Genomic DNA, 25,936 nt, shown 5'->3' with positions numbered 1-25,936 from the left:
TCCCCTCTGTCCTCCCTTTCACGTGCGGAGCCGAGTCGATGTGTCACCGGCCCCGCCTCCGCCACCGAGCCGGTTCGGTCGCTATGTGGTTAGCGGCCGTCAGGCGGTGGATAGACGACCGCCGGGATCCCGTCTGGGCGAGATACAGCCCACGGCCGTCCGTCTTACATCAGCCGACTCATAAACATTTCAGCCGGCGGCGGCGGCGCGGCCGGCGCCCGGAACGGCCGCCCGTGCCGCTCAGTCTCTGCCTGTGCTCTCTCCCTCCCTCGTGCTGTCTCTCCTCTTCCCTCCTCCCCGGTCGTACCGCCTCTCCCTCCCCCGACCTCCCAGTCAGTCTCATTTCCCGCTCCTCTGCCACCGGAGCCTGTCGCCGACTCGTCTGGGTCGGAGTGGCTCATCAAGCGCGTTGTCTAATCGCATCCCTCTGTGTTTATTCTGTCGATTGCTTTGTGTGTCTACTCGTTTTGGGCGCGTGTACTCCCTCTCCCCTCCTCCCTCCTTCCCTCCTCCCCCTCTCTCTCCGCTCCGTCAGTGATTGCGCTGGCTACTCGGTGAGCTGATCTCGACATGTGGCCGCCACCGGCCGGCCTACTTTGCAACGAGCGGCGCACGGGTTTCTCCCATTGTCGCGTGCGTGAGTCGAATGACCCGTTTCTGTGGGAGCTTTCGCGCCGGTCACTTGCCACGAATAGCTCGCTGTCAGCTGAATCTCTTGTCCTGTCCCAGAGAGGGGCTGTCCGGTGCTGTGTCTGGAATAAGTTTACTCCTGTAGGACATTTCGTCCTGTCCCTGCTCTCTCTGCTAGAGGTATCAGCCCACCTCGAGTTACTGAGATCAGTGTGGTATCAGAATACCGAACCATCTATACCTAGCTTCCGCTTTCCGCCCGTGCAGCTCTCTCCCTCCTCGGCCCTCGCCCCTCTATCCGCCCTCCCCCTCTCCTCCCATCCGGCTAGATCTTCCTTCTGCTCGCTGCCATTGCGAAACAACTTCCATCTCGACCGCAGTCCCCCGGCTACCAGGCGCTTGGAGTCTAGATTATCAGCTTGGAAGCACCTCTCCCCGGCCCAAATTGTGCAGGGCCGCTCGTGTTCTGGTGATGTCCTACCCCGCTGTGCTCATGTTCCGTGCATGTTTCGCGTCGCTCTGCTCTCCCCATCCTCCCCGGTCCTGCTCGGGGCAGTGGCACGTGACTGCAGTGACCAGTCGATTGAGCAACAACAGGTTTGGCCCGCGCCGCTCCGGCACTTGTTGCTCAGCGGTAGCGACCTGCCTGGAGAGCTGCTTCTGTGCGCAGCGGTGGCGCGCAGAGACCGTCTCCGTTGCCTCATCCGGCGGGGCTGGTTTGTCTACCGGCGGAGTCGGTCGTCCTCGCACGGTTGGGTGGCTTGCCAGGGCTGGGCGCCGGGCCGGGTCAACATAGATCGACAGACGGGCCGACGGACGGGAGGCGTGCGTCGGTGGCGGTGGCCCAGCGCGCCGCCGCCGCCGCCGCCGCCGCCCTGGCACGGCGCCGACCGACTTCCGCCGCCCGACGACTGACGTCATCGACCGTCGAGGGCGGCGGCGGCGGCGGCGGCGGCGGCGGCGGCGGCGGTGGCGGTGTGCCGCGAAGGCCGCTCCGCCCACCGCCCATTCGCCTTCAATCAGTGCCGTCGGCCGTCTCTCTGACGGGACTGAGCCGGCGAGATGACTCGGAGGAAGGCGCCGATCGGCTCTGGATGGGACTGGGGAGATGGGCAGAGCTGCTTGTAACGATGAAAACTCCAAAGTAATGCGCAGTAGTGGTAGGAACTAATTCAAACGCATCGATATCGATACCGCCACGGGATTTACAATAGCGCGTCCTTCAGGTCTCAAGGCCGGACTTAAATGCGTCACGTTGCAATAACGTAATCAATCGACTCTGCGTAGTTGGCCCGTATCTTTGACCTGATGGTATCGGCTGTCCCGGTGCCGGGACCGGCAATCACTTATCGCTATCGTCTCAGGAAGTCCCGTATCGGCCGCTTTCCGGCGGCCGGGACCTCCGCTGGCATGCAGGCAAATTATACGGTCAGCGCCATTAGCGGGACACACTTTTCCCGCGTTTTGAGAATGCGCGGCGGACGTGGCCTCTTGGGGCTGTACAGAAAACAAGGTCTTTATTTTTGTCGTGATAGGTTGGTATGTAATTGACACCGGTAAAACCCATCGTTTGAGGACAACAATATTGAGGTTTAAAATGAGGATGTGGCGAGGGTTAACGGTAAAATATATGCCACTTATGCTGAGTCGTGCTTCACTGACGAGTCGCGTCTTTTTCCTCTCGGAGGTTGTCCTCTCGCCCTCTGCTGAACCAGTTTCCCCGGGCTCTGCCCCGCCAGGCAGCGCGCTCCCGTGCTCTGCCCGATGGCCCGGCGCCACAAGCTGTTAGCGGCCGGAAGCGTTCACTGAGTACTGAGTAGTGACGTCGGGCGGCGTTCAGTGGCAATATGACCTCTCCGACCCGAGAGAGCCGACACAAGGTGACCCCTGCGTCCCGCTGGTCGGCTCCCGAGTGCACCGCTGGGACTGGTAGCTGACCAGCCGGGCAGGCTTGGCGATGGGGCTTTGACGGATGCGGAGAGTGCTGGATGAATGAATTTGTATGTTGAATGGCTGCCATTGGGGATGTTTGGGCTGCATTGATTGTCTGTTCCTGTGTAGTGGACCTTTGGGCATTTGGATGTGACGTGTCGTGTAACCTGTGAGCCCTCTGTGACTGTGCGTTCCTTCGCCCCCCCCCCCCCACACCTCTGACCGGATCGTCTCTTCGCACCCCTCCGTGAGTGTGAGCCCTCTGTGACCGTGCGTCCCTTTGCTCACCATCAGATCGCAGCAGGCGGCCGGCAGCCCCCAGGAGCCCGAGCGGTACATCCGGCTACCGGAGCGGGCCGGAGCCGGTGGTGGCAGCCGGCCTCGCGACGCCGCCTCCTTCGAGCAGACGCACATCTACCTGACGGCCAGCCCGCGCCACAAGGACCTGCTCCGACTGCCCGGATCGCGCTCAGCGCGCGCACACCTAGAAAAGTCCAACTCGGAGAACGCCCTCCAGCGTCTGGGCGTGCGATCACCGGCCGGCCCATCGTCGTCGTCGTCGTCATCGTCACAGCCCAAGAGCAGCCGAGAGCCGTCATCAGGTCCCCTCCAGAGGCTACTGCGGTTCGAGCAGCGCTCCCCGCGCGCCGCCAAGCCCCGCGCCTCGTCGCTCGAGCGCAACCACAAGTTCCGGGTGGTGCCATCGCCGTCGCGCGCGCGCAGCCCCGAGAGCGTGCGCTCGCGCCTCGAGTCGCCGCCGCCGCTGTCGACGTCCCAGCAGGGTTCACCATCGCCGAGGCTACGGCTCACGCCGGCCAAGCATGAACTGAGTCCGGGCCTGGTCAATCTAGTCATGTCGAAGGACAGAGGAGGTGGCGGGGTGCAGGGTAACTTCATCAACAAGCCGGCGCGCGGCTGGCTACACGCCGATGGTCAGGTGGCCGACGAGGGCATCTGCTACGCCGTACGGGTGAGTCCGGGGACGGTAAGGGTGGGGTAAGGGAGGGGTGTCATTGTGAGACTAGCGAGATCATAAATGAATGGATATTGTGATTTGTGCATTGTACAAACATTTGGGTTGGTTGGCATGAGATTCACTTTATTTCATACCATATCTGGGGTGAATTCATCACAGATTATTCTCATATCGTGCATTGTGACACGCAGCATGACGTTGGCGGTGCACCCCCACTGCGGTTCCGGCGCACCTTTGCCCCGGCGGTGCCGCGGTATCGGTGTCCGGGCTCCGGCCGGTCTGTCCACGCTCCCACCGTCTCAGGGGGCGGCCGCGTTGCATCACGGCGCTGGGTGTGGTGCCGAGTGCGCGGCCGTCACCTGGCGCCCCGGCGACAGGTGCTCTGTCACACGGCAGTGACGCGCTGCCCCCGGTCACACCCACACTGACAGGGCCGGCGGGCGGCGGAAACGCCGCGGCACCGGTCGCGCCGCGCCGTCTTTAGTCACACGGCCGACACGGGCGCGGCTTCATGGAACGATCGCAGCTGATTCACGTGATTCCTCGGCGGCGATTCATTTCCGTCGGAGTGATATTGTTGCGAGCTGTAGTAGCCGCCGACGGAAGGATGAATGGGTTCGCGTCGTACACGTCGACACACCGTGCGGTTTTGCTCGGAAAGTCTGAATGGACGGTGCAACCGGCGTTTACAGTGGAAATCAGAGACACGGCGACAAAAAGTAATTACGTTTGCACGACTTACACAGAGCGCCGCTGTACCGGGGCGGCGCTTTTTCGCACTGGTGCCAGTGATAGGAGTAGATTTTCCTTTCGTGTTTGTACTCTCCTTCTTCGTATGTCACGTAATGGGGAAATTGTCACTCTTGCTGCATCCACCGTGACATGACACACCCTGTTCTGTTCTCTTCCGCCCTCTTCCTAGAGTTGGCCGTGTTTCTGATTCATTCGTTGCTCAATAACTTCCTTGTTGTCCGCGCTACCTTAACGCGTCTTTTATTTGATCTGACCCTTATTTGATCCGATCCGCTTTGTTTGTACAATTCATTTGTGAACCATACCGTTTGTGCATTGTGCGGCTACCTTTATGAGTTTGCTATTGATTTTTATTGAAGCGTGGTAGAACATGACATTCGACCGGCTCTGGCGCCTGCTGCCGGAACTTACCCCCAGTAACTACCGCAGTGCGGCCGGGACTGCACCAAACAGCTATTGTGTGAGCTAATGAGTGGACATATTGTATATCCGGCTCTCAAACAATCGAACACGGTTGTCAGCGACAGGTAATTTAACAACGGGCGCTGCAACATGCACAATTCGTGTCGGCCTAATTCGGGGCCGGGCACACTTTACCACGCGAGCGGGTTAATTTGGCCGCGTGTTGCGCTGTTTGTCCGACTGAAACTGGCCTATTTGCCGTCTGCCAAATTGGATCCCCAGTTTTAGCCGGCGCCGTATGAACCGCGCGGCGACACCCCTGTTTGCTGAGGCCCAAATTGGCGCACGGGACTGGCCGACGCGGGCTAATCACGGTCGGCCCCCGTGCCCCGACGACGGTGGGTTACCGCGTCTACCGCCTCCCTGAGAAGCGCTCACCCCCAGCAGTCTCTAGAACCTACGTTGGCACTGACTTGGCCGTGATTGTCACAGTCAGCCGAACATCGCTGCTGTCGAACGTCGACTCAGGTCGTCTCTTGTCGCCTGGTTACACCGTGTTACGTCGAGCCGCATCGTATTCTGTGCCGGTCCCCCAACCATTCATTGACAGCGGCGCCAAGTCGTGCGCCGAGCTGGCCGCGCTCGCACGGCCTTGCCGCGTCGCTCGCTGCTCACGGCCAGTGCGGGGAAACTGATAGCCGACGCCACGGGACATCTGCCGTTTTGCCAAGGAAAACTTGGCGCTCACCGCTGCGGCCTGAGACTCGGGACGAGTCGGGACTCTGTGCGGAAAGCGCCGCCGACAGCCGGCCGCGCTGGGACGCGGCGCAGAGCTGCCGCGACCTTCTGAGAACGCGGCCGGATGGCTGACCTTTCCATGTGCCGCTGACCTGGCGCGCGGGTCGGCGCTGTTAGGTGGACAGGTGGGGCTCATCAGTGGTGGCGCAGCAGGTCGGGTTAGGTGGGGCGGAGACTGACGCGGTGCGGCGTGGGGTTCTGCCAGATGGCGGCGACGGCTCTTCATCGCTAGGTGACGGTCGATTTGGAAGGCTGGCTTACACAGTCGGCGACCAACTGGAGTCCTTTCTCTGCTGATGGTGGCGATGGTGACGATGCTGGCGGTGACGGTAGAGGAAGACGGGCCCGGTTTCCGGCCACCGCGGGTCGCGTCGGACCGGGTGGGGCTCAGCGGCCCATCACACCGCCGCCGGCCGTTCCGGGAGGCGCCGCTGACGTCACGCCCTTTCGTGCAGTCACGTGACGGGCCGAGGCGGCGGCCGTGCGCTGATGTAACCCTGGCTGCTGCCGTCGGGCACCTGCGGCCCACAGCTCGCGGCACTGCATTGAGGCCCCGACCGGCCCACAGCCGGGGCGCACAGCCAGGGCTGCAGTGCCGCCGAATGGGTACTGAGATTTCATTTGTAACTGCCTGTGGCGGTGGTAAAAAGTTCAGATTGGGCATACATTATTCATATAGGATGTATCATATTTAGAAATTACGTCACGAAACATTTGACTGATCCCGACTACTTAATGCTGACAACTCTTTAAATGGCAATCACCTTTCTTTCAGTGAAGTTTCAGCTTGCACAAGTTTTTAATAATCCTGTGAAACTTATTGGCTTCCATTCTTCCATTTTTGGACCAGCACTCAGGTGTAATGAGCACCATTTCTTACCTTGCTATTTCCGCACCCTTTCATTATTTTAACAATGCCGTGATGCTACTCTTGTCCCAGCACATAGGTTGGATTTTCCAGAGTAACTTCAATTTAGTCTGGCGTTAAAATTAGCACTATTCCGATGAGATGCGCTCGCTCTCACCTGGTATCGATTAAGGAGAGCTGGGCGGGCGAGGTGAGACAGGGCTGAGGGCAGAGGAGTGGTGCGTCTGTCCTGTACTTCCCACGTGACCCTCTCTCAGCCCGGAGGCCAAGAGACTCACACTGGACGGAGAGGTCTGATGAATTCCCCCCGTCCCATCTCCGCTGGCGGCGGTGCTGTGTCGCCACCGTAGCCTCTCAGACTCAGTCGGGTGTGCCGGTCGCTCACCGCACGCCCCCGCCCCCCACTCGCATGAATGACTGGGGGCTTCTGAGGGCGTGGCACTCTGCGACAGAATGGCATGCATATGCAGCGATTACGTGTGACCTTTCCATGTCAATGAACCATTCACTCTATTGCGAGACGTTACATAACGGTCGTTGTGGCTGTATTTTCATACGCTGCGCGGTTCATGTATGTGTCTATGGTGATTGTAGCCAACAGCGGAACGATGCGCCTGGCTGCCGGTGACGGGGCTTGGCCGGCCGGCGCGGCTCGCCACTGCCAGCTCGGGCCGACGGGCCGCTTTGAAGCGCGGCGAATCAAGCCGATCGACGACGGGTGTCCGGCATTCCTAGCACGTCTGGCGCCGCGCCTCCAATCGCCGCCGCTGCCGATGGTTGGGCTACCCGACTCGCCGCGCGTGGGTTTCGATGGACGCGTGCCTGCCTGCCTGTCGCGTCGCCTGTTGTGACTGCTGGCCGGCCAGGGTCCACTCGAACTGGCGAGTGGCCGTCCGCGTCCGGCCTGGCGAGCTGCTCTCGTAAACACTGGCGGGGACAGCGCGACCACGCCGGCCGCGCGGCCGCTGTCACCGGCCGCCGACGCCCCCAGATATGTGGGCCGGTCTAATTCGACCGCGGTCCGGTTTTAGCACCTCCCGGGTTATAACTGCTCGCCGGTGATGCGCTCTGCGTCCGGCCGGCCCCGCGGCGCGGCGCCGCCCACGTCCGCCGCATCCATCGCCGCCCCCGCTGCGCCGGCCGGCCGTTCGTCGCGAGTGGCGCGCAGCCACACGTGGCCGACGGCTGAGGTTTCCGGAGGCCGTTACAGTCGCCGCTCGGGCCGCGGACGTCATTCCAGGCGCCGGCGGCGACGCTGTTTGTATTCGACTCGGCGTCGATGGTCGGGCAGATTTGGTGCGACAGATTCTGAGAGAGCGCGCCCGTCCGTCGGCCGAGTGGCGTGGGCGGCGGAGATGGCCGCCCCCGCCCCCGCCTTCGCCCGCGCCGGGCGTCGTTCGGATGCTGCCCGTCGCTGACGGCCGCCCACGCTGGCCCCGGGTCGATTCTGCCGCCCACACCCGGTATCGATGTGCTGCGCGGCGGTGTGACCGACCGCGCGGCCGGCGGATCCAGTCCAGCCGAGGGTGCGCGGCCCGCAGAGGAGTGTCCGCTGGACGGGCCGCGTCGTCATAGATCCCAAATGTCACCGCCGACGACCTAGGACTGGAGAAAGTGGCGGTGCGCGCAGCGGAATTCGCCGACCCGGTGGCGCGCCGGGGTTTCCCGTCACTCTTGTTATGGTCACTTCCGGCGAGTTTTCCTGCGAAGCTCGAGAAAGGTGCCTCTCGCGTGGCGCCGCCGTCCACCGTTGCGTGACCAGGCCGGCTCGATATGTCCGATTTATGCGGCCAGCTATGATTGTTTATTTGGCTTGGAACGATTCCGCTGAAGCTCTGACTGGACTCTGCCTGGAACCGTTGGCTGTATGCAATTAGGTGGCCAAGCTATCTGAGCTGTCTGCGCGGGCCAGCGCGCAGGCGCGCCGGCTTTCCTGGAAGGCGGCTGCCACGGTTCACCGTTACCCGGAGGCGGGCGATCGGGCCCGATCGGGGATATATACACCGCCGGATATGGCCTCCGCTGCGGCCGGCCTGTCCGTCCGAGCACGGTGCGCCAGCCGCGCCTGCACTGTCTTACAGCAGAACACACGTGCCCTCCGCCTCTAGTACTTACTGGTTCTTTGGCGATGATGACACTCTGACTTGATGCGGGGGTGATTCTGCGCGATGTCGAATCATGTGTGTTTATTTGTTTGTGGTTGATTTGTGGCTATGAGCGATTACATATTGCATATGTGCAAGGGTGGTTTGTCGTGTGTTTCATCATTATGTACTTTTGAAGGAATGATTGAACCTGTGTTGCTCGTTCATTGACGGTGTTGTTATTTCTGTCCACAGTACATCGGATGTCTGGAGGTGAAAGAATCAATGAAGGCGCTAAACTTCGACACCCGCTCACTAATCGCCAAGTAAGTACCACTGCATACAATCGCCGAGAGCGGTGGTATGGAAGGGGCGGGGCTGAGTGATCAGATGGAAGGGGTCGGGCGGGGTGGACAGGTTAAATATGGTTTGCACCTGACTGGGGCGAACCCCGCACCTGCTGAAGCTGCCCTCCCAGTCCCCTCCCTTCTCGTTATGGATCCTCATTGTGTGGGTGGCGGCGCCGGCGTCCCGTGGAGCCGCTGTCGTTTGGACTGTGTGCCGCAGTTCACGGGGTGCGGGTGGACCCGGCGACCTGGACTGGGGAAAGCCTCTCCGATGGGGGGGTGGACCCGCCAGACAGGAAAGGATGGTCGAACGACCGCGCCGACCTCTTAGCAGGCTCTCACGGCGCTCTTCTGAAGGGCCCCTCGGATCGTTGAATGGCTGCTTTTAGCGCGGTATTGTTAGCAGCACAGCAAAGCCGCCCTTAGCCTTGAAGAACCAGGCGCGTGCCGCAACGCCAAGTTATATAACGAAGACCTGTGTATCCATTTATTTATGATTTTGTCTCGCATTCATTCATGTATTCATTCATTCAGCGTCTAGTCCATTCATTAATTGATTGCGGCCATTCATCTTGTTTCCCTCAGAGCGCGGACGGGGTTCCCTTTGATAGTGTTCTGCGTCTGGCGCTGTAGTGGGTAGGTATTTCGGTTCGGAGCCGGCTGGCCCAGTGGCCGCCGTGGACCCTGTGACCCGTCGGCGCGGCCGGGGCCGCCGGGCGCGGTCGTTTTTCTGTGGCTGACGGCGCCCTATCAGATGGGCGCCGCGCCCTGTGCGTCGGGAGGGCGGCCGCCGCCGCAGTGCCAGCGCCGCCCTGAGAACCCAGCTGGCGACGGAGAACCCAGCTGGTGAACCAACCTGGACTTGGGCGGCCCAGAACCCGTTGACCTCAGCCGTGGACCGGCGTGTTATGTGCTATGTTCAAAAGCTAGCATAAAATGAAATCCTGCTGCTCAGATGCCAGAATAAGTAGCTCAGGCATGATAAAGTCAAGTGGCTTAGGATGCGATGTTTTGTGTTCCTGCAAATGCGTCATGTCACTCTCTCGCATTACGGCTTGCTTTCCGCGAACACTTGCACGGCTGATGATGGTTGTCTGAAGGTCTCTGCACCGGTGCGACTCCCTGGGTGGGCGTGTTGTCCGAGGATGACCCCTGTCATCACCTCTCAGTGACTGATTGCTGGGCCAACTGTGGGCCTTGAACCTAGCTTTCCGAGAACGTTATGAATGTGTGTGGATTAGAGGGACTAGGGTACCGCTGAGTGTCTGGCCCGGGGCTATTTCAAGGGCGCCATCATTGGCTGACGTGGTGGCGTGGCTTCACATGCTGCTACATCTGTTGCTCTTCACTACAGTAGAGCAAAATGCTGAGAAACGATTCCAAGCCGCAATCAGCTCACTAGACCGTGCCTGTTAAAATGTCTAGATGACCCTGCTCTGCTGTCTGCGCTGTGTCTGACCTGACCTGTGACTCGTGCTGACCTTTCTCTCACTCTGCCCTTAGGGAGTGCATAGCGCGGGTATGCGAAGCGGCCGGTCTCAAATCCGCCGACCGGCGGCCACGGCTCGACAAGAAGATGGCGCGCAGTCTAGGGGAGAAGCCAATTATGGACCAGGCGGGCAGCAACGTGAGCCTCACCATCACCAGCAGTCGACTGACGCTGACCACGCTGGAGGAGGGTCGCGTGATCGCCAGCCACGAGATGCCCAACATATCCTTCGCCTCCGGAGGTGACTCGGTGAGTTCTGGATGATCGTCGGTCAGTGGTGGGAAATGAGAGAGGCATGTGGAAGAATGACGAATGACGATGTCGCACTGACTTAAAAGTCACCGTCCAGCACAAGAAGAAGATCTATTCTGCTCTCCTCTACACCTTCCAGCCAACTAAACTCACAATCCCCCTCCTGGCACATCCACAGCTCGCAGACACACATCTCACATCATCACCAACCAATCGCGCTGTCATACGTCATATATCTCACATCATAACCAGCCAATCATGCTCCCATACGTCATGCCCGGCCCAGCTACTTGCAGGGTGTAACTCGGCCCTGCCGGCATCAGATGCCGGCGGCTATGACCAACGCTGGGTCACCGGTTCACAGCTCGACGCTGAAGCTGACTCACACTTATACGGCTCACATTCATCCTTGCGTCACGCTACATCACCCCCTGGTTCTGAAGAACCACATTACTCTACATGTTACATGTCATTCAATCAACGCATCAACTACATTCTCTGGCACACCATCGCCATATCTTTCCGGCTCTCTTCGAACACGCGTACCACGCCGCAGCGTCGCAGGCACGAACGTTTCACTCTCGTCTGCGGACACATCGGACCCGGTCGGTGGATCGGGGTCCGGGGACTGAGCGACGCTGGGCGGCCGCGTGTCCGACTCCGTCACATCACTCGGAGCTGGCGACACACACACGCCATCACACTCGCTGTCATCAGACCACTCCACCGTTGGCGCTCGCAAAGCCCCTGGCCTCGGACATTCAGGGACGGTCAACCGATGTCGGAGGTTTCGCACATGTCGTGGGACATTATCGACTTCGATTGTCTGGGCCGAAACGACGCCTGTCACAATACCCTCGTCTGACTTTACAAAACATCGGTCGCCCCGCCGCCGAACCCACACCTTGTCCCCTACCTGGTATACACCGGGTTTCTTCAGCGGCAGGGCGTCACCAGGCTCGTCTGAGGTTCTGCGGGGCGTCACGTCAACGTCTCGGCCAGGGTGTCGAAGCACCCCGTTGATTGGAGCTGTGGCCGGGTCACTGCCATCCTTCGGTGTCACGTTGTATCGATGGACTGCTTCAGCAACGGAGCAGGACTGCCGGGCCACCATCACTTTGATGGTACGATGATGGCGCTCGACGATGCCGTTCCCGCCGGGCTCGTAGGCAGCGCGGAACCGGATGGATACGTCCCAGCGAGCCGCGAACGCTAACATGACCCGGCCACGGAACTCTGTCGCATTGTCCGTGAGTATTTCCGCCGGGGCTCCACGCTCTAGAAACACGTTCTCCAGCTCACTCACAATCTCCAGAGCTCCTGCCCGGCGAAGCCGTCGCCATATGGCGTACCTCGACGGCCCGCAGTCCACCAGCGTCAGGTATGGGTGGCCGTGCACGTGGGTGACATCCATGGCCAGGCGATCCCACGTGCGTTCTGTTCCGAGTGACCCACCGGGCCAGCGCTCCGGCGCCGGGTCAATCGAGGCACACGTCTGGCATCGTCTGACCACGTCTCGCACAGCTGGTTTTGACACCCGCCTCACCCCCAGCTCACGTCGGGCGTACCACAACGTTCTGTGCGGATGTCACTCGCTGAGGCACTTGTGATGGCAGCGACAGCCACCGGTTGTGCTTTGGACGAATCAGTGGTTGGCTGGTCGGCAGTCTGCAGCCAGGCGTTGGGCACCCGCGTCACCTCATCAGCACGGTTGACCGCTGACGCGACCAGCTCGATAGTGACCTCCAGTTCGTACTCGATGACGAGCTGACGGAAAACAGCCACGCGCCGTCGGATAAGCATTTCGGACTGCGCCTTGGTTCGCAGCCTTGCCTTACCCGACAGCGCGTCACTCAGCCAGCGGTGCACCGTCACCGAGTCTGTCCGGAGCGTCAGGCGACGGAAGCCCCATGCTACCGCCAGGTTGACACCGTTGAGAGCGGCATCCAGTTCTGAGATATTGATGTGCACGTCCCTCTCCGATTCGGCACGCAGCCAGGACGCGTCCTCGATGATGGCGCCCGTGTCAGGGTCAGTGAGCACGACACCGCGGGCGATGGAGCTGGCGTCGGTCCACACCACGACGCTCGTCCCTGTCACACACCACTGGCCGCGTGCCGGGTCACATGCTCGAAACCGCCGTGACACCTCATCCACCTCACGTTGTAGCTCCTCGCTGACGATCGGAGTGTCCCAGTCCGGGCTGAGGCGGTTGGCAGTCCGCTTCATCCATGCAGCGGCCGGCCGCAGCCAGCCTGCGACCGGCACATGAGATGTCAGCTGGCCGGCCCACGCGAAGACAGATCGCCGCGTTAGCACGGGTGGAGCCTGCGTTGGTGACTCCCCGTCCCTACTCCACTGGAGTGCCGGCCCGTCGCTCTCGGCGACACGAAGGCCCAGCATACGTGCACCGGTCGCGACCCGCTCCGGCGGCTTGCATGTGAGCCCGAATCGAGCGAAGTGCTCGGCAACCTCATCAGCCGAGACCACCGCTTCGTTGACCAGCAGATCATCGGCGTAAGGCAGCACTGCCTCTGCCAACCCGGGGCTCTGTGCGAGCACCTTCCTGACCACAGCCTTCATGATCAGAGGCGCGATACTGAGCCCAAAGCCGACCCTGGTCAGGCAGTACCGCCGCCCTTGCACGATGACTGTCTGGTACGGCCACAGGGCCGGGTCCACACGAAGCTGAAGAAAAGCTTTCTTCAGATCCAGGACAGCGACCCGGCGTCCGTGACGTCGCCACCTTCGCAGCTCTTCCACGCAGACGTCAGCGTCGGCTGTGTGACGTGTCAGGTGTTGATTGAGTTCCCGATAATCTAACACCGGCCGCACCTTGTCCTTCGCTGCCTGAGTAACCACCATCAACGGGATCAATCCCTGTGCGGGACCGTACATCGTCTCATCGTATTCGCGCAGCCAGCCCTCACTAATCCACAGCGCCAGCTCTGCATCGAATTTTTCACGCGCACAACTCGGCACACCGTACTGAGCTATCGAGTTTCCAAGCGGGGGTGGAGCCACGCCACCGGCCCATTTCCAACGGACTGTCCACACATCATCGAACACAGCCGTGAAGTCAGTCTCGTCAATCCTTAGCTCCGGCTCCGTGTCGACCGCTCGACACACCTCCCGCTCCGGCGGGACCTCACGCTGCACCACAGCAGCCGTGTCGACCGCACGACACACCTCCCGCTCCGGCGGGGCCTCACGCTGCACCACAGTAGCCGTGTCGACCGCTCGACACACCTCCCGCTCCGGCGGGACCTCACGCTGCACCACAGCAGCCGTGTCAACCGCTCGACACACCTCCCGCTCCGGTGGGGCCTCACGCTGCACCACAGCAGCCGTGTCGACCGCTCGACACACCTCCCGCTCCGGCGGGGCCTCACGCTGCACCACAGCAGCCGTGTCGACGCTCGCAACTGGGTTGTCGCTCCCGAAGCGAACGGATCCTCCACTTACACTCACGCCCTGCAGGGCGTCAATGCCGGTCATGCCCAGCAACACGTCTACGCCCAGCAACCGGGCCGGTACGACGACCGCCCGCACACTCACTGTCGCCCCGCGCACTCCAAGGCTGACCACAGCCCGCCCACAGCACAGCACCGGGCTGTCGTTGACAGCGACCAAGCTGGCGTCACTCCGCTCCCAGCAGGACACCATGCCCTTCCACACCACTGTCTCGCTGCACCCTGTGTCGACGAGTGCTCGGCACTTGCGCCCATTTACATTGATGTCGATGATGGGGGCTCTTGGGTCACTGCGGCAGCTGGCGACGGCGGAGCCCGTGGCGCTGATGTAGCGCCGTCGCCGTGCCCGTTTGGGCAGAGCCGGGCGATGTGGCCTACCTGGTTACAGGTCCAACACCGCAGTGGTGGACGGCGACCCGTCCCTCTGGCTCCCCGCTGCTGCTGTACATATGATGGCGGCGGCTGGACGACAGCCACCGATGCAGTCGCTCTCTCCCTGGCCGCCATCGCCAACGTTGACCTAGCGACGGCGACGGCTCGCTCCAAGGAGAGAGTTTCATCTCCAGCACTGTTACGTACTGTTAGCCGCACCTCCGGCGGCAGACCTTGCAGGAAGTGCGTCGTCATCACTTCGTTGGACACTGAACCTATGAGGGATATCAGCCGCTTGACTGATCCCAGGTAGGCATCCACAGACTCGCCCGGTTGTAGACGGCGGTGATACAGCTCATACATAGCCGCGTCGGGTCCCAATGCAAATGCACGATGCAGTTTTTGGCGGACGATTGCAGCATCCCGCTGCTCGGTGGAGGAGAGGGTGGCCCACACCTCGTACGCCTGGTCCCTCAGGCGTGTGGGTATGACAGCGGCCAGTGACACACGACGCAGGGCACACAGCTGTGTCGCCTGCTCCAGCCATCTGACGACGTCACCGCTGCCGTCGAACTCCGGTATTGCCCGCAGATCGAATGCAGGCGCAGGAAACTCTGGTTCCATGGTATTGGTACCAGCTACCGGTGCACCACTGCCCTCTTCTACGTCAGACATAATCACGACACTTAGTCGAGAAGGCCGAAATAGCTTGTCGCACTGACTTAAAAGTCACCGTCCAGCACAAGAAGAAGATCTATTCTGCTCTCCTCTACACCTTCCAGCCAACTAAACTCACAATCCCCCTCCTGGCACATCCACAGCTCGCAGACACACATCTCACATCATCACCAACCAATCGCGCTGTCATACGTCATATATCTCACATCATAACCAGCCAATCATGCTCCCATACGTCATGCCCGGCCCAGCTACTTGCAGGGTGTAACTCGGCCCTGCCGGCATCAGATGCCGGCGGCTATGACCAACGCTGGGTCACCGGTTCACAGCTCGACGCTGAAGCTGACTCACACTTATACGGCTCACATTCATCCTTGCGTCACGCTACAGACGATGTGCTTGTTTACTGGCAGAGTACATTGTGTCAATGAAAGGCGTACGTCAGTTTGCGGTTTTGATGTTTGTACGATGGCTACTCGGGCGCAGGGTGCACTGAGTGCATGTCACCGCGCCGCCCACCTATCCTCTGAACAGGTGTGCTCTCTGAGCTCGGAGTCCGCCGGTCGCCGGACGACCATCCGGTAATGGCTGCGGCAGCGCTGCCCGAGCCACCGGCTCGCATGGCTGTGGCGCAGCAGCGCTAAGCCCGTTCTCCGAATGAATGGCGGCATTTTTGTCTGGCATCGCTGGCGGGTCGCGCCGGCCGGCCGGCCGCCCGTTCGGTCGGTCGGTCGACCGTCCAACAATGGCGGCATCGAGGAAAAGTGAAAGGCTCGGGATTCGTATGATGGGTGACTGCTGGCACTTCCATGCAAACTTACTCGTGACAGCGCCATTGAAACGCTTTAAGCTGCTTTCTGGCCGGGTATCAGCGTTAAGCCGAGTGGGACCCGGCTCCGTCTGGAAAACTGGCCTGAAAAAGCTTGCACCAATCCGCGCTGCCGTGTTTTGGCTGCGCCGAGCGGGTCGGCTGGCTCGGATCTCGCCCGGTGTCGGCACGTTGAAAGGGCAGCGCCGTGTTCCGCCGGCGGATCGGAGGGAATTCGGCCTCGCGAACAATGCCGACCGACACGGAGCCGTGTCGGCCGGCCGCCGGGCGTGTCGGGTCGACAGGTCGGCAGCCGGTGGCGCCCGGACCCGCTCACCGACGGACGCGCCGCGCGGAATCCAGCTACAACAACACGGACCTGGCCGCCACATGGAATGCCGCCCGCTGGTCGCGCTCTGGTGCCGGCTCCAGCGCGACCCGGCGTGGCCCCACGCGGGACGAGAGGGCTTCAACTGCGGGACGAGCGGGCTCTGTCTGACCGAGAGCTAGAACGCAAACGATGAAGGCAGGCGTGTGAACATTACTGGAACAGGGACATTGGTGCTGCGAGACGCATGTTATACCCAACAGTAACATCGGATGGCCTATTCAATATTCACATCAGACACCCTCAATTCACTCGGAGGAATATATGGCCAACCAGCGGAGGGTAGCGGACAGGAAACCTATTCCTACCAGCTGCAGTATTGCCCGGCTCCGGCCGACGTTACGACAAAGGACGGTCCGCAGCCGGCCAGGTGCCGGAGAAGGGCCGGCGACCGCGGCACCCACTTTTTTCTTCGCAAGGCCGTCGCTCGTTCTGGGAGCGCCGGCCCCTCGAACTTCCCTGTAACCGGCCGGCCGGCCCACGCCATTGGTCGCGGAGCTTGCATGTGCCGGCCGATACCACATTTGATTCACTGAAGGCATGAAAATATGTGACTGATCCCACTAAAAACAGACTGCGGAATGTGTCCTTGCCGATGTCCTTGTGGAACGCGACCGTGTCGGCCACGCTGTGGCCGGTCGGTCGGTGGGTTGGTCCGTAGGGGACTGTCTGCCCAGTCTGGCGGCCCAGTCTGTTGGCCTGCAAAGAGGCAGTCGCCAGCTATACCGGCGGCCAGCAGCCTCTGCTAGCCAAATGCAGGGTGTTGCAGGGCGACCACTGAACAGACCAGTGGGCACTAGACCGCTGCTGGGAACGGGTCGCCACTCGCCACCACCTGAACTATCGCCCTTCGCTTCTAACATACACCGACCCGAGCCCACGAACGGTCTCTGGGAGCCCAGCCGCCGCCGGCGACGGCTAAATCTGCGATGGGAAAAGTCAGCTGCGCTCTGACAAACTTATCGAAAGGTTACGACGGCTCTTTGACAAATTTTAGATGAGGGCAACCTATCTTGGCGGCCGGTGTAACCATGCTTCTATCGCTGTGCTCGTGGTGAGCGAGAAGTTTCCCATGTGTTTGGAGAGGCGACTGGTGACCGGGTCGTCGGCCGGTCGGGCGGGATCCGGCTGTCCGGTGGCCATCTGTGCCACTCCTCCGGGCCGACCGGGCCGCGTGTGCCGCACCCGGGCAGAGCGGCGGAGGCGCGACTCCCTCCGGTCCTCTGTCCGGGGTGGAGGCCGGCCCGAGCGCCTCCGTCGTGTAGCTGCCATGTTGCACGGCCGGCGCGCCCGCTGGCTGGCCGTGGGCGGAGCTCCGGACGGCTCCGGTCCCGGACCCGGGCTCAGACCCCCCTCCCCAGACCGTCACATGGAATGACTCCGGACCGGTGTCGGACTGACGCCCAGTCCGCTCGACCGCCTGCATATGCATACCTAGCGGTGACACGGGCGCGATTGTCACCTGACACGACGGGTTTCCGGCGGACGGCACGGACACGACGCGTCCGCCTCCGCGCGGATTAGGCCGAGTGGGGCCGCCCGGACCGTGAGGCCCGGTCACGGCACGGTCGGTCAGCCGGGCTCGAAATAGGGCCGTGTGTCGTGCGGCGCCGTGCGTGGGCCGCGGCCGCCGCTGAGAGCCGCCGGCCAGATGAGACCGCTGAATTAGTGATGCGCCCCGACGTGGCGGCCGGTTTGTTTGCGTGGCGGCCCAGACGTGGAATTTCATTAGCGGGCCGGCGCCGGGCCGGTGCCGTGCGCCGTCCGAGTTATTAATGGGCCGGCACGCGGCACCGGCCGGCCGCCGCGGCCGGAAACACAAATTGCAGCCCGGTTTGAGGCGAGATGGATGATTGGCGGCTGGCGCTCGCTGGCCAGATGTGGCCTACACCGCCTCCATGGCACGGAGCGGCCGCCCTGGCCGCCGATTGACGCGCGGTTCGTGCTCGTTTCATAGGTCAGCGTCCGGACGGCAACGCCCGCTGAACGCAGCCTTATGTGGAAAAGTCGGCGGTAGCTTGGCGACCGTTAGCGGCAACTTTTCCATTCATTCTGACATTGACGAGTTAGGCCGTAGTATCAATGTTCCCCGTGGCCGGAAACTTGACAGTTTGCAATAGATTGCAGGAGCCGAGGCGATATAGTGCAAATTCTCGCTAGCGTATCTTCTCTAATGGAACATGCCAGTGTGCCCGTGTTGCTAGCTGCGAAACCGCCTTCACCGCCCTCGTTCTATATCGATCAGCGAGTGGCATAGTCGATTAGAGATCAATAAGTTGCATTACATAAGTTCCCATCACTCTACTCATTCCGTGTAAAATTGTACTCGCATGCAATCGACATTTTCATTGAGCTGACTCGTTGTGACGTGACCGTTCGGTGTGCCCGCAGGACACGATGGACTTTGTGGCGTACGTGGCCAAGGACAGCCGGTATGGACGGGTGTGTTTTGTGCTCGAGTGTGGCGGCGTGGCCCAGAACGTCATCACCACCATCGGCCAGGCGTTTGAGCTGCGGTTCAAGGAGTACCTCAAGAGGACGCCCGCACACGCAAAAAGGTGAGATGATGTGCCGCACTGCGTGATAGGGACATGTAAAACGCCCCAAAGCCATGGAAAATTGTCAAACATTTGTGCTCCTATTATTTGTTTCCTGCGTTTTATGCAGCTGAACGTCACAGCTCCTTGCTATCGAGATGCCAGTTGCAGTGGTCCATTCTGTGCAGGGGTTGGTGATCTTGTGTTCTCGGACGGTACTAGCTAAGGCGGGGTGAGACAGAACACGTCGACAAGCCGTGCTTGCATTCTCCGAGCGGTCTGCTGCGACTGTGCACTGTGCAGCCGGCGGGGCGGGAGGGCCGCTGGTCACAGATCACGGGTGGAAGACTCCTCAGTCGGGGACGGGAGGGTGGGTGGCGCAGTACGAGCTGGAACGCCCTGCAGCGGGGTGACGTAAGAGGGAATGGGGCGCGCCCGGGGGTCGCAGAGGCTGAATGAAGTGCGAGTGGGGTGGGCGCCGGCTGACTCGAATCGTCACGGGTTGTGACTGTCGTCAGGTGCAGAATAGCCCGTTGACTGTCATATTAATCACCGGGTCCGATTCTTCGCCACTTTTCGAGCCCGTCCCCGTTTGATGAAGGTGTTTCTTGACCTAGTTCTGTTGTGGAGGGATCTTTGTGTGCTGGGACGTCACATGGGCGTCGTTTTTCTCCTCTCTCGGACCGCGGCGACCCGGAGCAGCGTCACGCGCTGACTCAGAGCCTTGGGCCGCGCTACCGTCGGCCGTAAATATCGCGGTTTCAAATTAAGATTGTCACCGTTTGTTGTCGCTGTTCGATCGTAAGTCATCGCTGCCGGATGCTGGCCTCTGCAGTGACGTTTGTGACGCTCTGGGCCTGCGCGGCGCTGTGGCCAGCTCACTCAGACCGCTGCACTTAGAACGGCCGCCGCGCTGAGGGTTTGTCGTCGGTCCCTGACCAGCGCTGACCTTACCGCACTCCGGCGGCGACTTTGCCGCTCCACTCTACCTCGCTCTGCCTCGCTCTACCTCATTTCCGGCGCGAGCTATTCTGGTCGCCGAGCGATGGGTGTCCCATGGGTCGGCCTGTCGGACGGTCCGACTGGCGGCCGACCGGCCGCGGCACGGCAGCTGCCCCCAGGGAGGTCGGCCGGGTCACCGCCAGTCGACCCCCGCCGCCCGCCGACCCGCCGGACGGGGACCGGGTTCAATACCGCGACACGGCACCGCTGCCTTCCGGTGCATGCAGAACTCAATGGAGTTGTCATTGATCCTCGAACGAACGATGAACTTGGGGTCCCGTCGGTGCCGCGCGATTTCCGCCCGGCACCTATTCGGTTATCTGGTCCCACTTCCGCCGGCTGCTATTTCGGCCGGCCGAATGCGTCGTTCCCGTCGCTCCCTATCGCTCCCCGTCGCCGCCCCGTGGCGAACCATCGCTGTCGCAGCCGACGATCAATTCCCGCACCGGAAGCCGATAGTGGGGCAGCGCCGCCGCCGCAGCCGCCTCCCATTGAGGGCGGCGGCACGGCGCGTGCGTCCGCCGTCGGCCATTGATTCAGTCGGGCCTCAATGAACGGCCGCCGCCGCCGCCGCCGCGCCGGTCAATGGACGTGTGCCGCCGCTGCGCGCGCAGACCGGGCCCGGCTCATTGAGGTGGATCGCACAACATACGGATGGGAGAGCGTGGTTATTATGACACGGGTATTTTTGAAGGATCCCTGAGAGATGTGACGTGTAGTTTCAGATAATATTGGGACGTTTTTTGTGGTGGGTGAATTCCCGTTGTTGCACGTCCGCTGGGCGGATTCTAAGTTCCGGTGACTCAATTGGGTCAGCAGCTGGCGACCGGACGGGCTTGAAGGATGTATAGTGACTCAGTTAAAACTCCCGATAACCAATGAGTCACGTGCAATATGTGGGTGCTAACCCACAGATGGCACGACATAGTTATGGGCGATGTAGTTGATTTTAGCTCTCATCAATGTTCCTTGTCGGATGTAAAAGGCATTTGTTTCCCTGCATCAACGGACAACTGTCGATGTCAAGGAACGGAAATGTACTGTTTGCTGGCTTGTTTGCGGTGAAATTTACCAGACGTAGACATCTTGCAGAAGTGCTCTTTGCTGTCTTTAGGTTATGAACGGAATATGCTAGTGAAACAGTCTACTCAGAACCCCCAATCACTTCGTCGACCGCTGTTTCGTGTCCGTCATTGCACCCCGCCGTGGTGTGACTGTTGCGTCCTGTTGAGCAGTCGGCGGATGTCACCGGACCGGACCTGCCGGTCGTCCGGTCGATATGACCCGGCCAGTGGCCTGACGGCCGGACGCTGACGCTGTTGCCCCGCTCCCCGGGTGACCTGTTGCTCGATCCGACCCGTCTCTGACCTGCCTGGCGTCCCCGTTCTGTCCCCAGCTGCATCGAGATTCCGGCGCCGGCGCCGGCGCCGCCCGCAAACGACGACCCAGAGTACTACAATGACCTGCCCGGAAAGGTGCCACCGGACGGTCCCGCAGAGCCGCCGACCGGGCCGCCGCCGGGACCGGCACCGCCCGCCCCGACCGCGGCGGGCGCGGCGCCCCGGCGACCCGGCGGCGCCGAGGGCGGTCTGCCGCCGCTGCCCAGCCTGCCGGCCGACCGAGACAGCAACCTGATTGACCTTAGCTCGCCGCCGGCTGCCAGCAAGGCCAGCCAGCACGAGTACGTCAACGGGGCCGTCATCGCGGAGACCCGGCAGGCGGCGGCAGCGGCAGCAGCGGCGGCGGCCGCCGCTGGACGGACGGCCGACCCACGAGATCCGTTCGATATGCGTAAGTGTTTCGAGATAACCTCGGCCCACATTCCGTCGTGATGATGCTGGCGTTCGCCGAGACAGGGAATGATCTGATTCGGGGAATGTTGCGGTGTTGTCCGGTTGTAGCGCCGCCTTTGCGGTGTATTATCTCTGTGTGCACCTGCGGTTGTTGGCCGTGTAAGCCGTGTGTAGGGCCCTGTGTAAGTCGCGTGTATCTCGACATAGCGGCGGCGCGCGGCGCACCCCGGACCTGTGGCCGCTCCCCCAACCGTCCAACATTTCGCCAACATGGTGGTGACTGCTGCGGTCCGCATTTCCCCTCCCCCTCCCGGTCCTGCTCAATGGGGTAGAGTGGAAGAAGTAAGAGGTAGGACTTTTGGCCACTTTGTGTTAATGCCGGCATTTCACTTGCAGCATTTGCTAGATGTTCGCGTGACAAAAGCCATAAGTTCGTGGTTTGTACCGGACATCTCCCGTTACTCATGCGGCAGTTGCCTGCTGTAGCCGGCTGGTGCCGGTATAATGACCCTGTGTCCGCTGTTTCCCCAGAGCCGTTCGGAGCCTGCCTGCCGGCCGGCGTCGGCGGCGCTGTCGGAGGAGCAGCAGCTGCGCCTCCGAGCCCCACACCGCGCTCACAGGCCGAGCACAAACGGAAACTGGCCGGAGAGATCTGGTACCACGGGCCCATTAGGTGAGCATGACCGAACAGGGCAGGGGGCACGGTATTGACGTTATGATATTACCGACATTAATATTTCATATTTGTGAGCCTTAGACTCGGTAGAGTGCATATTTATGGTTGGAATTCTGCGTGAATAAAGCAAGTTATCAAACTGATGAGTTGCTTGCAGTGGTGAATATGCTGGATTTGCTAGGTATATAGAGGAATAGGATATTTTGGCGGGAAACCCATGGATCCATGGTTTGCCAGAGGCAGAGGGTGAGTGCGCGGGGTTGGATAGAGAGCGGGGGCCGGGCGGAAGGGGGGTCTGGGCCCACAGGGGGTGGGAGGCCCCGGAGATAGAAAAGGTCGCCGGCCGGGTCGATGCCTCTCGTTATTGGGCCGTGTGTGCCGGGCCAACATTGACTGTAGGTCGCCGGCGGCCATCCCTTATCGAGTTTCCGGCCGATGCTGGGCCAGTCCGGTCAGCCGGCTGGCGGAAACGGTCAGAGGTACAGATTGCGCAGCGTGGGCCGGGCAATCAATGAGTGTTTTTGGTGAATGGTGGCCGCTGAATGGGCCGGGGACAGTCCCTCTCCCTCGCTCTCCCCCGTCTCCCGGTATCCTGTGTATACCCGTGCTGACGGTGCCTCTCCCCTCCCTCAGCCGACGGACGGCGGAGACGCTGCTGGTACGGGACGGTGACTTCCTAGTACGCGAGTCGCATGGCGCGCCGGGACAGTTTGTCCTCACCGGGCTGCAGAACGGCGTGAAAAAGCACCTGCTGCTTGTCGACCCAGAGGGCGTGGTAAGTGACGGTGTTGTTAGTGTGTGACTGTAAGGTGCTCGGCAGAACTACTGTTGGCTCGCCTTTGGGTGATACTCAACGTTCCGCGTAGAGAGCGATGCATGGGGTGGGTATTTGTGCCTAGTGTGGGGTCTTTGAGCGTCCTTACATGTTCGAAAGGCGTTTGCCACGGTGCTGCAACTGAAGGCATCCCCTCATTTGGTATTGATGCCCTGTGTTGATTTGCATGGACTCCGGAGGATCGTGTGAATTTATCAGCGTATAAAGTTGCGGGGCGTGAGGAGGTGCATACATGAATATGACGGGTCGACGGGGACAGCTGAGGCGCCACGCCGTCTCCGGGTGGGTGTGGGTGGGCGGTCCGGTGGCCGATATGCGGGACTGGGGGCCCATTGTTCTACAAATGCTGTGGGTAGGCCGTGGGTTATCATCCAGCCGCACGGTCCGGCCTCCCACGCCTATCTCCGACGTGTCCAGCTCAACTGTGGTCGTACCTCCCACGTCCGGCGCTGTGGTGTACGGACCCGTTGACCTCCCGCTGGCCGTACTCTGACCTCTGAATCTCTCTCTGTCCGGCAGGTACGGACCAAGGACCGAACGTTTGACAGTGTGGCGCACCTGATCCAGTACCACCGCGACTACCAGGTGCCCATTCTGTCGGCCGAGACGGCGCTGACGCTTCGCAACCCGGTGCCGCGCCGCTGAGCGCCGGCCGGCCGAGCGGGCCACCGCGCACCCTGCACCCCTTCCCGTGCCATCTTGCCACTAATCGCTGTTTTGTTGAGCGCCGGACGCCGCGGCCCAGCGGCCGGCCGGCCGGCCGCTCGCGTGGGGTCACAGCGCGAGAGAGCGTGAGTGAACGAGGGAGAGAACGAGAGGAGTGGGGTCACGACGAGCGTTTGTGCTGATACTGTGCGAGACTGCGAGTGGGCTGACTAGGCGCATGCTGTTGCTCAAGTAGCCTTTCATAATAGTGACGATATTAATCCTCTATTTTATTGATGCGGACCGGTTGTTGACAGTTCCTTCTGGGGTGTGTGTTCGTTGGGACGGGGGCGGCCGGTGCGGCCCGTCCCCCGTCCTCAGCAGAGCGGCACGCAGCTGTTCGGTGCACTGCGGACACGCCCGCACAGAGCCATAGTATGTGTGTGTGTGTCAGCGTGTGGGTGTGTGCAGGCTCGCTACAAATAATTGTTGATAGCTGAGAGGCGAGCGACAAAGCAGTGGCGATATCTTCCTCACGACATGCGGCGCAGTCGACTGGCGTATTTTTAGTTCAACAGATTGTCCGTTAATTTAATATTTTTATTTTCTATATTAGTGGCGTGTGTAGGTATATTGGGTGGTCGCCGGGCACGGTGCTATTGATTTACAAAGAATCAAGTTGTCGAGAGAGGTCTACGTTGACGGCGCATGGCGGCTGTCGGCTTTGTTCATTGTATGTACCATACTCCAGTGAAGTAGTTTGCGTTTCACATTGGCTTGCATCATGTACCGTGAAGGTATAGGTAACTTAACTCGTATAGATGACCTGTACATCAAAGATTTAAACCATGTATAATTTCATGAAATATACGACTTATTCTGTACGCTGGCCTTTGGTGGCGACTGTTGACCGGCCCCACTAGCTATGATGTCCAAACCACTGCGTCTTAAACTTTCAATGGGCCGCCCTGATGACAACTGTCTCGTAGTTCATCGGTTTTAATGTTTCTATTGACGTCACTCGCTAATTTAGCGTGCACGGTTCCTGCTGCTTTATACCAGCTGCGAGACCGATAACCACTGAGTCGGCACTCGGCAGTCCGGTGTGCTGGGGACGAACCGAGCCAAGGGACTGGCCAAATTCATATCCCGCGAAGGGGAGTTTGCCTCGTCATTAGTTTCCTGAATAGGTGCTGAAACTGCATACCGCATATGCCGGGGCTTGAGAGAACACGCTAGACAAATGACACAGCCAGGCTCTTCAGCTCGTGACCGAGACACGTCCCATATTGCCCCCCCCCCCCCCCCCCAGAAAAAAAAGACGCTATTAGCTAGCGGCTGGGATGGCCATGGAAGGGTGGCCGGTTCCTGACCGAGCCGGTCAGTTTATTGCAGGGAGGTGAGGGAAAGGCCAGCTCATTCCATCAGGTCTTTGGCCCTCTGGAGAATAGGTCGCGACTGGCACGACTGGCAGCTAACGGGCGTTTCTTCATTGACTTTTTTTTTTGTTAGTAGGGATCAAAACATTTTTTCGCTCTTTTTGCAAAGAAGAGGCAATTCTTATGTCTTCCCATGCCATGCTACAAACCTAATGTTGCACTGCAATAACAATACCGAAATAATTGGTTATCAGGCCTTACTAAAGGTAACGAGTCTGAAGCTTCCACAAAATTACAGTGCGAGTATAAACTATAAAGAGCACAAAGTGACACCTATGGCCTATAGTTAGTAGTTGTGAAGGATGGTTATGATCCTGATACATGATATCTAAATGATACAAAGATAAAAAGATACATGATCTGGCCCTTCAGAAGCCCTTCAGTTTATAATAAATGTCCAGGAAACTCATTACATTCACCGTAGAGCACGAGCGACTCGCTGATTATTAGGCCATTTACCGCCATTTACCGCCTCTTGACCGCCTCTATCAAATTCATTCATTCATCCATTCATTCCGTTCATTCATTTGTAACTCAAATTATTCACTTGCCCATCAGAAATGCTGTAACATGTATACAAAATGACGTCATAGATTTGGAATATCGTTGAGACAAACAGACGAATCACCTTTCAATATGTCAACAGAATGGCTGTAGACTCGGCATTCTATTGGTGAACCACCGTGACGTAGTGAGACCAAATCATAGTATCTTGATAAATTATTCGCTTATTATGGCCTAGCGGGCCTAGCCAAGTTG

The 25,936-nt window shown here is 60.2% G+C and overlaps 1 protein-coding gene across 3 annotated transcripts in view; it reads left to right on the top strand.

Moving 5' to 3' along the window:
- LOC122377915 (SHC-transforming protein 1-like) overlaps positions 1-24,622 on the top strand; it is a 45,709-nt gene extending 21,087 nt beyond the window's left edge. For all 3 annotated transcript variants that reach the window (XM_043358507.1, XM_043358508.1, XM_043358509.1), the window contains exons 3-10: positions 2,857-3,532; positions 8,699-8,769; positions 10,294-10,528; positions 18,642-18,808; positions 21,186-21,580; positions 22,114-22,255; positions 22,892-23,033; positions 23,613-24,622. In XM_043358507.1, the coding sequence (XP_043214442.1) occupies positions 2,857-3,532; positions 8,699-8,769; positions 10,294-10,528; positions 18,642-18,808; positions 21,186-21,580; positions 22,114-22,255; positions 22,892-23,033; positions 23,613-23,738 (1,954 nt within the window). In that variant the 3' untranslated portion in view covers positions 23,739-24,622. The remainder of the gene's footprint in view (positions 1-2,856; positions 3,533-8,698; positions 8,770-10,293; positions 10,529-18,641; positions 18,809-21,185; positions 21,581-22,113; positions 22,256-22,891; positions 23,034-23,612) is intronic.
- Positions 24,623-25,936: the final 1,314 nt, after the last annotated feature.

Source organism: Amphibalanus amphitrite, unplaced genomic scaffold (genome assembly GCF_019059575.1).
Source record: "Amphibalanus amphitrite isolate SeventyFive unplaced genomic scaffold, NRLGWU_Aamphi_draft 000052F_arrow, whole genome shotgun sequence".
NCBI lineage: Eukaryota > Metazoa > Arthropoda > Thecostraca > Balanomorpha > Balanidae > Amphibalanus > Amphibalanus amphitrite.
The sequence above is the reverse complement of the archived record's forward strand: the minus strand, read 5'-3'. Positions and strand labels throughout refer to the sequence as shown.